A 10,600-nucleotide genomic window follows, 5' to 3' on the forward strand; every position below is an offset into this window, starting at 1 on the left:
TACCCCCCGCCGTGCCCTTCCCGGCGGCCGCCGGCAGGTGGCGCCGCTCGGGGGTGGGCCCCACCGGCAGCCGTTGCCCTTTGAAGGGGGGGAGTCTCGCGAGAGCTGCGCGCGCGGCGCCTTCTCGCGAGAGCGGGGCGGTGAGTGAAAATGGCGGCGGCGCCAGCGGCGGCAGCGGCGGCCGCGGCCGGGATTGCTGCTCCTGCGCCTGAGGGTGCGGAGCCCGCCCCGGACCCTCCCGCCGCGGAGCCTCCGGCCCCGCCCGAACCGGGCGCTACCGACGCCGAGACCGGGTATGTCCCTCCCTGCCCGCGGGCAGCAGGCCCGAGCCCCCTCCCCGCGCCCCCCAGCCCTGGAAACCGTGAGGGCTGTGGGGGACCCCTTCCCTTCCCCTCCCCTTCCCTCTCCCCCCCTCCCCCGTTACCCTGGAAACCGTGAGGGTACCGGGGGGGGGTCCCTGCCCCCCCCCCCCCCGGGATGCCATGGGGTTCCGGGTGGTCCTTCTGCCCCAGCGACACCGGGGGTGCCCAGGGTCCCCGGCCCGTCCTGTCCGCGACGGCCCGGTCCACGCTAGGCTGTCCCAGTCCACGCCAGGCTCTGGGGCCAGGCTGTCCCAGTCCACGCCAGGCTCTGGGGCCAGGCTGTCCCAGTCCACACCAGGCTGTCCCAGTCCACACCAGGCTGTTCCAGTCCATGCTAGGCTCTGGGGCCAGGCTGTCCCAGTCCACGCCAGGCTGTCCCAGTCCACGCCAGGCTCTGGGGCCAGGCTGTCCCAGTCCACGCCAGGCCGTGGGGCCAAGTTGCCTCAGTCTGCACCAGGTGTTTCCAGTCTGCATCAGGCCATGGGTCCAGGCTGCCCCAGTCCAGGCCATGCCAGCCCCCAGGGCCAGGCTGTGCCCCACCACAGTTAGGCCAGGGCTGAGGTGGGGGCCTCTCTCAGGAACTCATTTCTGCTCTTGCAGGGGAGATGCCGCCCTGGTCGATGTCACCACCGCTCTGGAGACAGAGTCCGCCAATGGAAAGGACCCCCTGGTAGGTGGCTGCAGGCAGCCAGGGCTTGCTGGGAGAAGCCCAGTCCATGGGGGTGAGTTCTGCAGGGCCGGGATGGGTAGAGAACGTGAGAGCACCCAAAGCTGAACGCGCAGCCTCTCGGTGAGGATGCTGCCTGGCCGCCCTTGCCGCCGGACGCCACAATTTGCTTGTCCCGGCAGCAGAGCAGCCCTCGTGGTGGAGTCTGTGCAGGTCTGTGAGCACTGGGGATCCTGGACTTGGAAGTTGTCCTTCTCTCTTGTGCGTCATTGCAGGCTGAGGTTGAGGCTTACCCTTGGGATACCTGTTCACCAGACTGCTAGCCCTCTCCCTTCTTTTTTTTCCTCCCCTCACCACCAGCACATTTTCCCAAAGGATTCTTATTTGCTGTCTTTGCACAGATGACGGGGGAGATGCAAAGGCATAAGATAACCACGGATTGTACGTGGTGCAGAAAAAGGGCAAGTGTAGAATTTTTTTTCAGAAGAGAAAATGTTTCTGTGTAACGAGAAGGACTTTCCATCCTGCTAGCTCCAGTTTTAGTTCTTTAAAGGACCATTTTGGCAATTAAATCCTCATCTGAGCATTAAATCTGACTAATTCTAACTAACCGAATCTACAAAATAGTTCCCGTTCACTCACAGCATGGCTGTGTATTAAAGGAAAAAGAATTTATTCCCTCTAAACTCTCCTGTCTTGACAGGCTATTGCACAAATCCTCTTTCCTGTCTGATTTGGTCAGTCTTTACGCCCGTCCAAGTTTGCTGATCTGCTCTGGTTGTAGGAAGCTGCTGGGGACAATTCCGAAGTCTTGGATGCTCAGGCAGGCTCAGTGGATGAAGAGAACGGACGGCAGCTTGGAGAGATAGAGCTGCAGTGTGGCATTTGTACGAAGTGGTTCACAGCAGACACGTTTGGCATTGATACCACGTACGTAAGCTCCGCCTAACGCTGGGCATGAAACTTTGGTTAGCAAAAATGGAAGTAATTAGGGTGTAAATTCCCTGTCCAGGTCCTTGGACACTTGGAAACCAGTCTGTTATGCAAATAACAAAAGCTTTACCCAACACGGCAGGAAGTGTTTCTGTTTGTACGTCTCAGCTTTAAAAAATTCCTGGTCCAGACCTCAGGACTGTCAGAGCCACCCTGGGACGTAGTGCCTTAGAGGCCTGTAAATGTTATTTGAAAAGCAGAGGGGGCTTCAACAGACATTTTCAATTGGCGTGAACAAAAAAGCAAATCTTCTTGTAAGTGAAAAGTAAATTCAGCTTTTTTCCTAGAACCTATGTGGGACTGACCTTAGGCTTATTAAAAACATAACTTTTTTGGTTGTATTTTGTCCCTAAAAAGTACTCTAGACTTCCAGTTAAAATTAATTGGCTCAGATGGAGCTCCTTGTCCAGAGCTTCTGGGTTGTTGCCTCTTGTTTTGCTGAACGAATTCCAGGACTTCTCTAAAACAAGAAGGTGACACTTAGCTTGCTTACGTTTTTCTCACGAGCTTTGTGGCTTTTCTTGATGCCCGTGATAAACCTAATTTGATGAAAATATTATTGAACCTGTAAGATGTTTCTGGTTTTGGAGAGAGAGAGAGAGAGAATAATTAATTTGTTAGCCTGGAATAGTGACTTTCTTAACCCGATGTAGTAAAGAATAATGACTTTCTTAACCCGATGTAGTAAGTAAGGTGCGCACCAGAATTTCCAAATCGGTGTGCTCTTTTCTAGATCGTGTCTGCCTTTCATGACCAACTACAGTTTCCATTGCAACGTTTGCCATCACAGTGGGAACACGTATTTCTTAAGAAAACAAGCAAGTAAGTGTAAAAGCACGTTTGTTGCGATTTTCTGCGAGATAATCCTAGAGGCTTCATTTTATCTAAAGTCGGTGGGAGGGTTCTGCTGAAACTTTTCAAAAATGACCAAAAAAATCCCCTATTGGCAACAAGCATGTACGGCGGCTTCTAAAAACGTTCTAAAAACGTTTTGCTGCTAGCTTAATAAGATGGTGAAAATCTCCTGTTTAGTGAGGGCTGCTGAGTTAGGACAGAACCTGTGACGGTTTTACTCTTATTCAAGATAGCACGGATGCTGCGTGGCTAGTAATCGCTGTGTACGTGGGTGTATGTTTGATTTTCCCCATGAAGTGTAATTCTAGCTCTGGTATATTGTTGTTTTGAAGATCTCAAGGAAATGTGCCTTAGTGCTCTGGCCAACTTAACGTGGCAGTCGAGGACACAGGATGAGCACCCGAAAACTATGTTCTCAAAAGATAAGGTACGGCTGTTCTAAAAATCATCGCGGATTTATGTAAGCTGTGATTTCAGGGCAGAGCAAGTTCAAACAAATATTGGCAGCGAGGCCTTCAGACCCACACTGTTAAGACTTTATTTTAATTTTTTACAGGATATTATCCCATTTATTGATAAATACTGGGAGTGTATGACAACCCGACAGAGGCCTGGGAAAATGACTTGGCCTAATAATATTGTCAAAACTATGGTAAGCATTCAGAGCTACATTCACGGAGGATTTTCTGTGAACGGCGCAGTTGTCTGACATTCGTGTTTGCTTGGTCTGGACTTAGAGCGAAATGGTGAAGATTCTAACGCTTCTTATGTAGTTGATATACGTACTAATAGTAAATACTATGATGTAAACGCTTGTTAATGACCTTGATATGGTCTTACCCTGTGTAACTGAAACTCCTCCTCTATTTTAGTGTAAAGAAAGAGATGTATTCTTGGTGAAAGAGCATCCGGACCCAGGGAGTAAAGACCCAGAAGAAGATTACCCCAAGTTTGGACTTCTAGACCAAGTACGTAGCAAGGGATGGAAGGACGGTGTGCCGTGGGGAGCTGGGAGGAAGGAGCAAGGGTTCTTTTTGCCGGTGGCTTACGCTCAATCAAACGAGCAAAACTTAGCCAAGTCACGCTGTGAGCCTCCGTTGTGCAAGCCACGTGTTGGAGTGCTCCAGCACCTGCGAGTGCCGCGTTCAGGTTTTGAGTGGTAAGTTTGACTGATGTGGGGGTTTTATTCTTATTTTTTTTTCTCTCTTGCAGGATCTTGCCAATATTGGTCCTGCGTATGATAACCAGAAACAGAACAACGCTGTATCCACAAGCGGAAGCTTAAACGGCAAGTTCTTTAATCAGGCAGTTTTTGAATATTTGGGACTAAGCTGTATTTTCCCAGTCCTGTAGCTGGGTGTCTCTGCAGTTACGTCAGTTGAGATGCTGCAGTTAAACCTGTCATGTGAACTCAGGTTATGCTTATTATGTTCAAGACACGTTCAGCCAGTCTTACCAGGGCTTGCTATAGAGATAGATAAACTTAACCTTCTTGGGAAGGTTCAACTTCTTTCTTCACGGCGGCCAGCTAAATCAAGGTGCTTGCAGGAAAGCTGAGCTTGTCCGTTTTCTTCCATGATGATTTTAATTTACCTGCTTGTATTATTCAGAGTTCCTGTTTCCCTCCCTCTGAGCTTCGAAAGTAGTTGGGGAGAGTATATATCATTCCTTATAATCACTGCTTGCATTTTACTGTCGTTCCTTTTTGCGGAACGGCAGCTGTGCTCACAACTTTGCCTGGCTTGCTGAGATTACTTACGGTAATCTTACTGGAGCAATATTAACTGCCGATGAGATTTCTTTGTGTGCAAGGCTACGCTGTTCTGTATTGAACACATTCGAATAGCACCGAACAGGAGGTGTTTTGGGCTTTTTAAAAAGGTTATAGATATCTAAGGCTGCGTTGTCTCCATTTCATGCACTGTTTTTTTTTTTTTTTTATTTAATTTCTGGAAGATTGACAAATATGTGGTGCCACTTCTGTTCTTACAGGTGGAGCCTCTTTGGGAGGTGAATGTTTACCTTTCAGCTTCTAAAACTTAAGTATTATTGTTTGCAAAGCTTTTTTGCTCAATTATCTTAGAAGCTAAAGTCAATTAAAAATCAAAAGCGTGCCCTGATGTGATTGCGATAATACCTTAATACAAAACAACAATTTCACTTTTTAATCTTTAGCAGTTAGAAGCTTTTACTTATCATATTCTGCCCCACTTGACTGGTTTAAAGTTTTATTTTCACTTATGTTTATTTCTACTTTGTATGATTTGACCCGATATTGTGGTAGCTGTAAATCTTAATGCCTCAATAAGCGGTCTGAATCTGTGAGCTGGTATGATAATTGTGATTGTTTAGGCAAATAAGCGATGACAAACCGGACAGCCTAAACGTTTATCTGCGCTAAAACTACCAAGTGCAGTTGAGATCGTGTCATGTTTGTGCAGAATATGGTATTCCTTCGGTGGTGCGAGTCCCTTACGCTGTAAGGGAATGCTGATCATTTAAAAGCTGACTATGTTTTTAGTTCCGACACAGTATGCGGTTCGCAAAGGTGTTTATCTACAGTACATAAAAATTCTATAGTTTTCCTTGTAATGATAAAATGCGTATGCGATTTAATGTATTAAAACGTTATATTGGTTTGATTACCTTTGGCACGTAGCTTTTTCTATACCATGGTTTTATTTACGAGTAAAAATCGGGTGCTGTAATACGAAAGGATACGCTGTTCAATCGTAGCACCGATTTTGGTAATACTGAAGAGAAACACCTCTATCGCTTTTCGTTTTTCCTCGACTTAGGTGTATTTTATTTTCTAGATGGAAATTTAACGTTAAAGTGCTTACTGGTGTCAGAGTGTTTCTCCAGCATAGCGTGCCACCGGGATGACGACTTTGCTTAAAATCAGATGGTGCGCGCTGTAGGTTGGGTTTTCTGCTGCTTTTGCCGAAAGTGTTTGAACTGTGACTGGAATCTCCACGAAAGCAAAAAATAATGCTTTTGAAGTGGATCCCAATGCTGCTGTCTGTAGAGCTTTTGATGACAGAAAAGATTCTTAATTCTCCCCCCAAAAGCTTGAGTTGAGCTCATTTCCTTGATAAACCTCACTTAGCTTCCGCTCTAAATTTAGGCCGTTCAAAAGTTGCCTAGAAGCTACGTAAAAGTTCTGGATTTTGCTGTGCTCCTTTTCAATAACGTCCGTTTCGCATGTAACTGTGGAAGAAGGTACCCGAGCTCGTGAACTGCTTTGAATTTGGCTGCTTCTGCCCCTTTCTGTTTGTGGAGATTCCATGCTCGCGGGCCCTCTCTGCTCATCGGCTGCTTAACGTGCCGTGCTTTCTGTGTTAAGGGGGAATCGCCGCAGGAGGCAGCGGGAAGGGACGAGGAGCGAAGCGCAAGCAGCAGGACGGAGGGACCACGGGAACAGCCAAGAAAACCAGAAGGTAAGAGGAAAGATGATGCGGTGGCCCAGCGATGAGCGTCTACAGCGAGGCGTTGCACGCGAGGCAGAGGGACAGCTTTGCTTTTGATGCTGCCTCCTGCCTCTCTCTGCCCTCGGTAGATTTTTGGGGAATCATGCCATAACCCTGCGATGTGATTGATGGATCACGAGCTAGAAATTCCTTGAAACAGATGAGTCTAGGCTCGTTTCTTCGATGCGTATCTGCTCATTTCGCATAGACTCTTGGAAGCCAAGCGGCGCGCAGGCCGCGAGCGCTGCAGGTACAGCTCTGTAAGAGCTTGTCCTGGGCTGACTTGTGACTGAACCGCAGCCGCCGTGAGATGCCAACCTGTAGTCTTTGTGTTTCACAGTGACCCGTTGTTTTCCGCTCAGCGCTTACCACCCCACGGTTATCCTTTGGAACACCCCTTCAATAAAGACGGATATCGCTACATCTTGGCTGAGCCTGACCCCCACGCACCTGACCCAGAAAAACTGGAGCTAGACTGTTGGGCAGGAAAGCCTATTCCTGGGGACCTCTACAGAGCCTGCCTGTACGAACGAGTCCTCCTAGCGCTGCACGACCGAGGTACAAAGCTTGCGAATCGTATGCCGGTTGCATAGCCGGCTCTTCTTACGCTGGCTCTCTTCTGGAACCTCGTATTAGCAGTTGTTGACGTTTCAGACCTAATTGCTTTAAGAGGTGCAAATGTGAAATGCGCCTCTGTATGTTCGCTTGCCTTTTGACATCACCGCACGTTAGAAATCGCAGAGGAACCGCTCATATCTTCTTCTCTCATCTACCGCAGCTCCTCAGTTAAAGATTTCTGATGACAGACTGACCGTTATCGGCGAGAAGGGCTATTCGATGGTACGAGCCTCGCACGGAGTGCGGAAAGGAGCGTGGTACTTTGAAATATCCATGGATGAGATGCCTCCGGACACAGCTGCCAGATTAGGCTGGTCACAGCCATTAGGTAAAGAATTTTACCAAATATTTTTTAGCAGTGGCTTCCAACTGGTTCCTGTGCTTCTTTCCCCAGTAATTTAGACCTAAGGAGGGTAAGTCACGTTCAGCCTGCCTGCTTCTTCGCTGCTTTTCTGAAGGGGAAACTCTTTCTGCGGGCGATCAAAACCACGCAGAACTGCAGTACGGGTGGATCCTTTGCGCTGTTGCACGCTTGGCCTCGCTTAACGCTGTAGTCGACGCGTTTGTACTAACGGCAGTCGTATTCGTTAACCGAACGTCGTTGCTGTTGCAAAAGTTGAAGTGGGCCGCGCAGAGGTGCTCCTGCTACGCTGTGTGCGTTCACGAGGAACCCTTGGTTTCCGCAGGGAACCTCCAGGCGCCTCTGGGATACGACAAGTTCAGTTACTCCTGGCGCAGCAAAAAGGGAACAAAGTTTCACCAGTCGATAGGGAAGCACTATTCATCTGGCTACGGACAGGGCGATATACTGGGATTTTACATCAGTCTTCCAGAAGACACGGAGACGGCCAAATCACTGCCTGACACCTACAAAGATAAGGTGAGGTGTGGAGTTTGCTGTCGGATTAAGCGTTGGCTAGGTGGACAGGTGGAAAACGGGTTGCTGTAGCCTCGCTTTTGCCCCCTTTGAGCGCATCCTTTCCATCCTGCCTCTGGGTACCACTGTGGTTCGTAGCGGGGAGGTCCAAAGCGTTAATCTCGAGAAAACAAAATACCCAGAGCCACCCAGAGGTTCTGCAGGGGAAGACTCTGCACGGGCGACTGAAGGAGATCGCCCACATCTCGTTTCATAGCCTCTTCCCCTCCTGGTTCTCAAATATTTGAGATGTGTGCATCACTCTTCACGGGTACTCTGACCCAAGAGGCACGCCTGTCCCAGAGCAGGGCTCCTGCAGCTCTGCCGGTCTTTAATGTGTCACTAAGGGTAACCGTTTTTCTGAAGTGGTTGTTTTCTAATATTTCAGGCTTTGATCAAATTCAAAAGCTACTTGTACTTTGAAGAGAAGGACTTTGTGGACAAAGCAGAGAAGAGCCTAAAGCAAGCGCCCGGAAGCCAGGTAAGCTAAACGTTGGTAGGTGGAGGATGCAGAACTGCGGGAAGAGCGGAGAGCCTGGCTTATTGTGCCTATTAATCGCTTGCATTTAACGAGCACAAAGGGAGGCTCGTGGTTAGCTCTTCATCAAAAACAAGAGTGCTTTTATTAAAGCAGCGCTAAATGTGACCTTAGCAAACCCTTTGCTTGCAGCGGTAGCGCATTACCTGCTGCCAGACAAAGGGGAGCGTAGGTTAAGCGGCCTCTTGAGGCTTGCTGTGTAGTGCACAAGCACGGGCCCGAAAGCGAGCATCAATGGGAAAAAACCCCTCTTCGTTTTCCTCTTCAGATAATATTCTTCAAGAACGGTGCCAGCCAAGGAATTGCCTTTAAAGACATCTTTGAAGGAGTTTATTTTCCTGCTATTTCTTTGTACAAAGGCTGCACGGTAAGTCACATATATCTTGGAAAGATAATGCCAAGTCTGTCATGGTTTTAGCAACGCATAGAGCACGGGCACTTTGGGAGTGTGTCAAGCAAGTGATAAAAACGGGAATGATTTTAGTGAAGCGACTCTGGAACGCCGCTGCTGTTCACTTGGGTGATGTAACTTTATCGAACCGCTGCACGAACGCTCTCCTTTCACGCCAAGGACGTTTGTTCACGTGGTCTTGCGCAGGGTGCGGGTAGGAGGGGATGAGGACTGAAGACATTCGCCTGTTTGTTTGTTTATTTTTTTTTCTTCTGATGTAATGACAAATGTGTCTTCCCCAGGTTTCGATAAACTTTGGGCCGTATTTCAAGTATCCGCCTAGAGATATCACTTACCGTCCGGTAAGTAATAACTGGAGCTCTTTTTCCGCCGCCCCCCCCCTACTTTGCGATAGCCTCACAGTATTTAAACAAAAGGCGGTCAAGCCTTTGTGGTGGGAGTTGATTTATACCAAGCCTGTGTCTGTTCTCTCCAGTCTTTGTACTTGGGTAGTGTAGCCAAAAGGATTGTATTTAAAAATATTTAAGGACAGATAGCTCAGTTGTTCCTCTTGACAGATGATAAGACTAGTTAAAAGGCCCTGTGTTGCCCTCTTACATCAGTAAGAGGGCTGAATTCTTGGAAATTCCCCCCCCCCAAATGTTTTCAGGAGGGCAGCAGTCCTGGACTGCTGCTGTACAGCAGCACTAGCCCCTCTTTTTTGTCCTGAGCCTGTGCTCCAGCTGACCGACTGTCCCTTTGCAGATGAGTGACATGGGCTGGGGTGCTGTCGTCGAGCACACGCTGGCGGACGTACTGTATCACGTCGAGACAGAAGTTGATGGGAGACGAAGCCCGCCCTGGGAGCCGTAAACAAAGCAGGCGGCGCGGCGTTAACAAAAATGACACCGTGGGTATCCAGCCAAGTGGGTTTTATTCGAGAGGAACGTGCATCACTCGGAGCGAGCAGCCAACAACCCAGCTCCTGACGGCAGGCGCTATGTGTATATTTGTTACCTGCTGAGGATTCCCACTATGCTGGAGTCTAAGCGAGTGCAGTTGGGTATGTATTGTGCTATTTGCGGGCATCTCTTGGAGTCTTCAGTAACTTTGACAGTGTAGCTAGCTGAAGAAGCAAGTGTTGTGTTGAGGTAAACTTCTCCCGTGACGTGCCTGGGTTGTAACAGTCGTTTGTTCAGCAAGAGCAGGCTGTATTGGAGCTCCCTGCCGTAGGTACGCTCGCAGAAGCAACGCTGACACTTCTGCTTCTACCGTCTCATTGTAAACACCAGCTTCCAGCCAGGAGGATCGTGTTGTTACAAAAGACTACTGCATGTAAGACTGAAATTTGGGCTTCTGTCCAAAAGGTATTTTCCCCCTCCCAAACTGGAAACCAGTTTCACAATAAAGCCTTTAACTCTTACTTTGGTGGTTTTTTTTTTTGGTCTTGTGGTGACTGGGATTTAAACCTGAAGTAGCTACGCTTGGGCAATCTCCCCTCCTGCTCACTGCACTGGCAAGTTACACAGCTTTGAGTGAATAAATACACGCACAAAAAGTGTCTGCTGTACAGGACAAATAAATTAGAGCCGCTTCCCTGCAGGGAGTAGCATTTCTGGTGGCCTAAGAAGCGCTGCACTGGGGGGAGGGAGGGGGGTAAAAAATTTGAGGTGAAGTCCTGCGTTTGCCCCACTGAGCATGCGCTGGGCCCCCTGCCTTGCCAGCCAGGTGTCTGGGAGGGAGCTCCCTGTAACTAATTAGCCGAGGCTTTATTAATAGTAGACACCACT

At 48.9% G+C, this 10,600-nt stretch overlaps 1 protein-coding gene across 2 annotated transcripts; it reads left to right on the forward strand.

Annotated features, from left to right (window-relative positions):
- The first annotated feature begins 141 nt into the window (after positions 1-141).
- LOC309602809 (set1/Ash2 histone methyltransferase complex subunit ASH2) lies at positions 142-10,599 on the forward strand. Of its 2 annotated transcripts, XM_082336773.1 has the most exons (17): positions 142-293; positions 963-1,032; positions 1,814-1,959; positions 2,756-2,844; positions 3,210-3,304; positions 3,434-3,529; positions 3,750-3,845; positions 4,090-4,165; positions 4,870-4,887; positions 6,224-6,317; positions 6,688-6,905; positions 7,126-7,293; positions 7,652-7,845; positions 8,270-8,362; positions 8,688-8,786; positions 9,113-9,172; positions 9,576-10,599. In XM_082336773.1, exons 1-17 carry the CDS (start codon positions 151-153, stop codon positions 9,681-9,683), a joined length of 1,863 nt encoding a protein of 620 aa, XP_082192899.1. In that variant the 5' UTR covers positions 142-150; the 3' UTR covers positions 9,684-10,599. The 2 variants fall into 2 exon arrangements, with proteins under 2 accessions (XP_082192899.1, XP_082192900.1); XM_082336774.1 differs by lacking the exon at positions 4,870-4,887.
- Position 10,600: the final 1 nt, after the last annotated feature.

This window comes from Platalea leucorodia (genome assembly GCF_965183815.1).
Source record: "Platalea leucorodia genome assembly, chromosome: Z".
NCBI classification, from domain to species: domain Eukaryota; kingdom Metazoa; phylum Chordata; class Aves; order Pelecaniformes; family Threskiornithidae; genus Platalea; species Platalea leucorodia.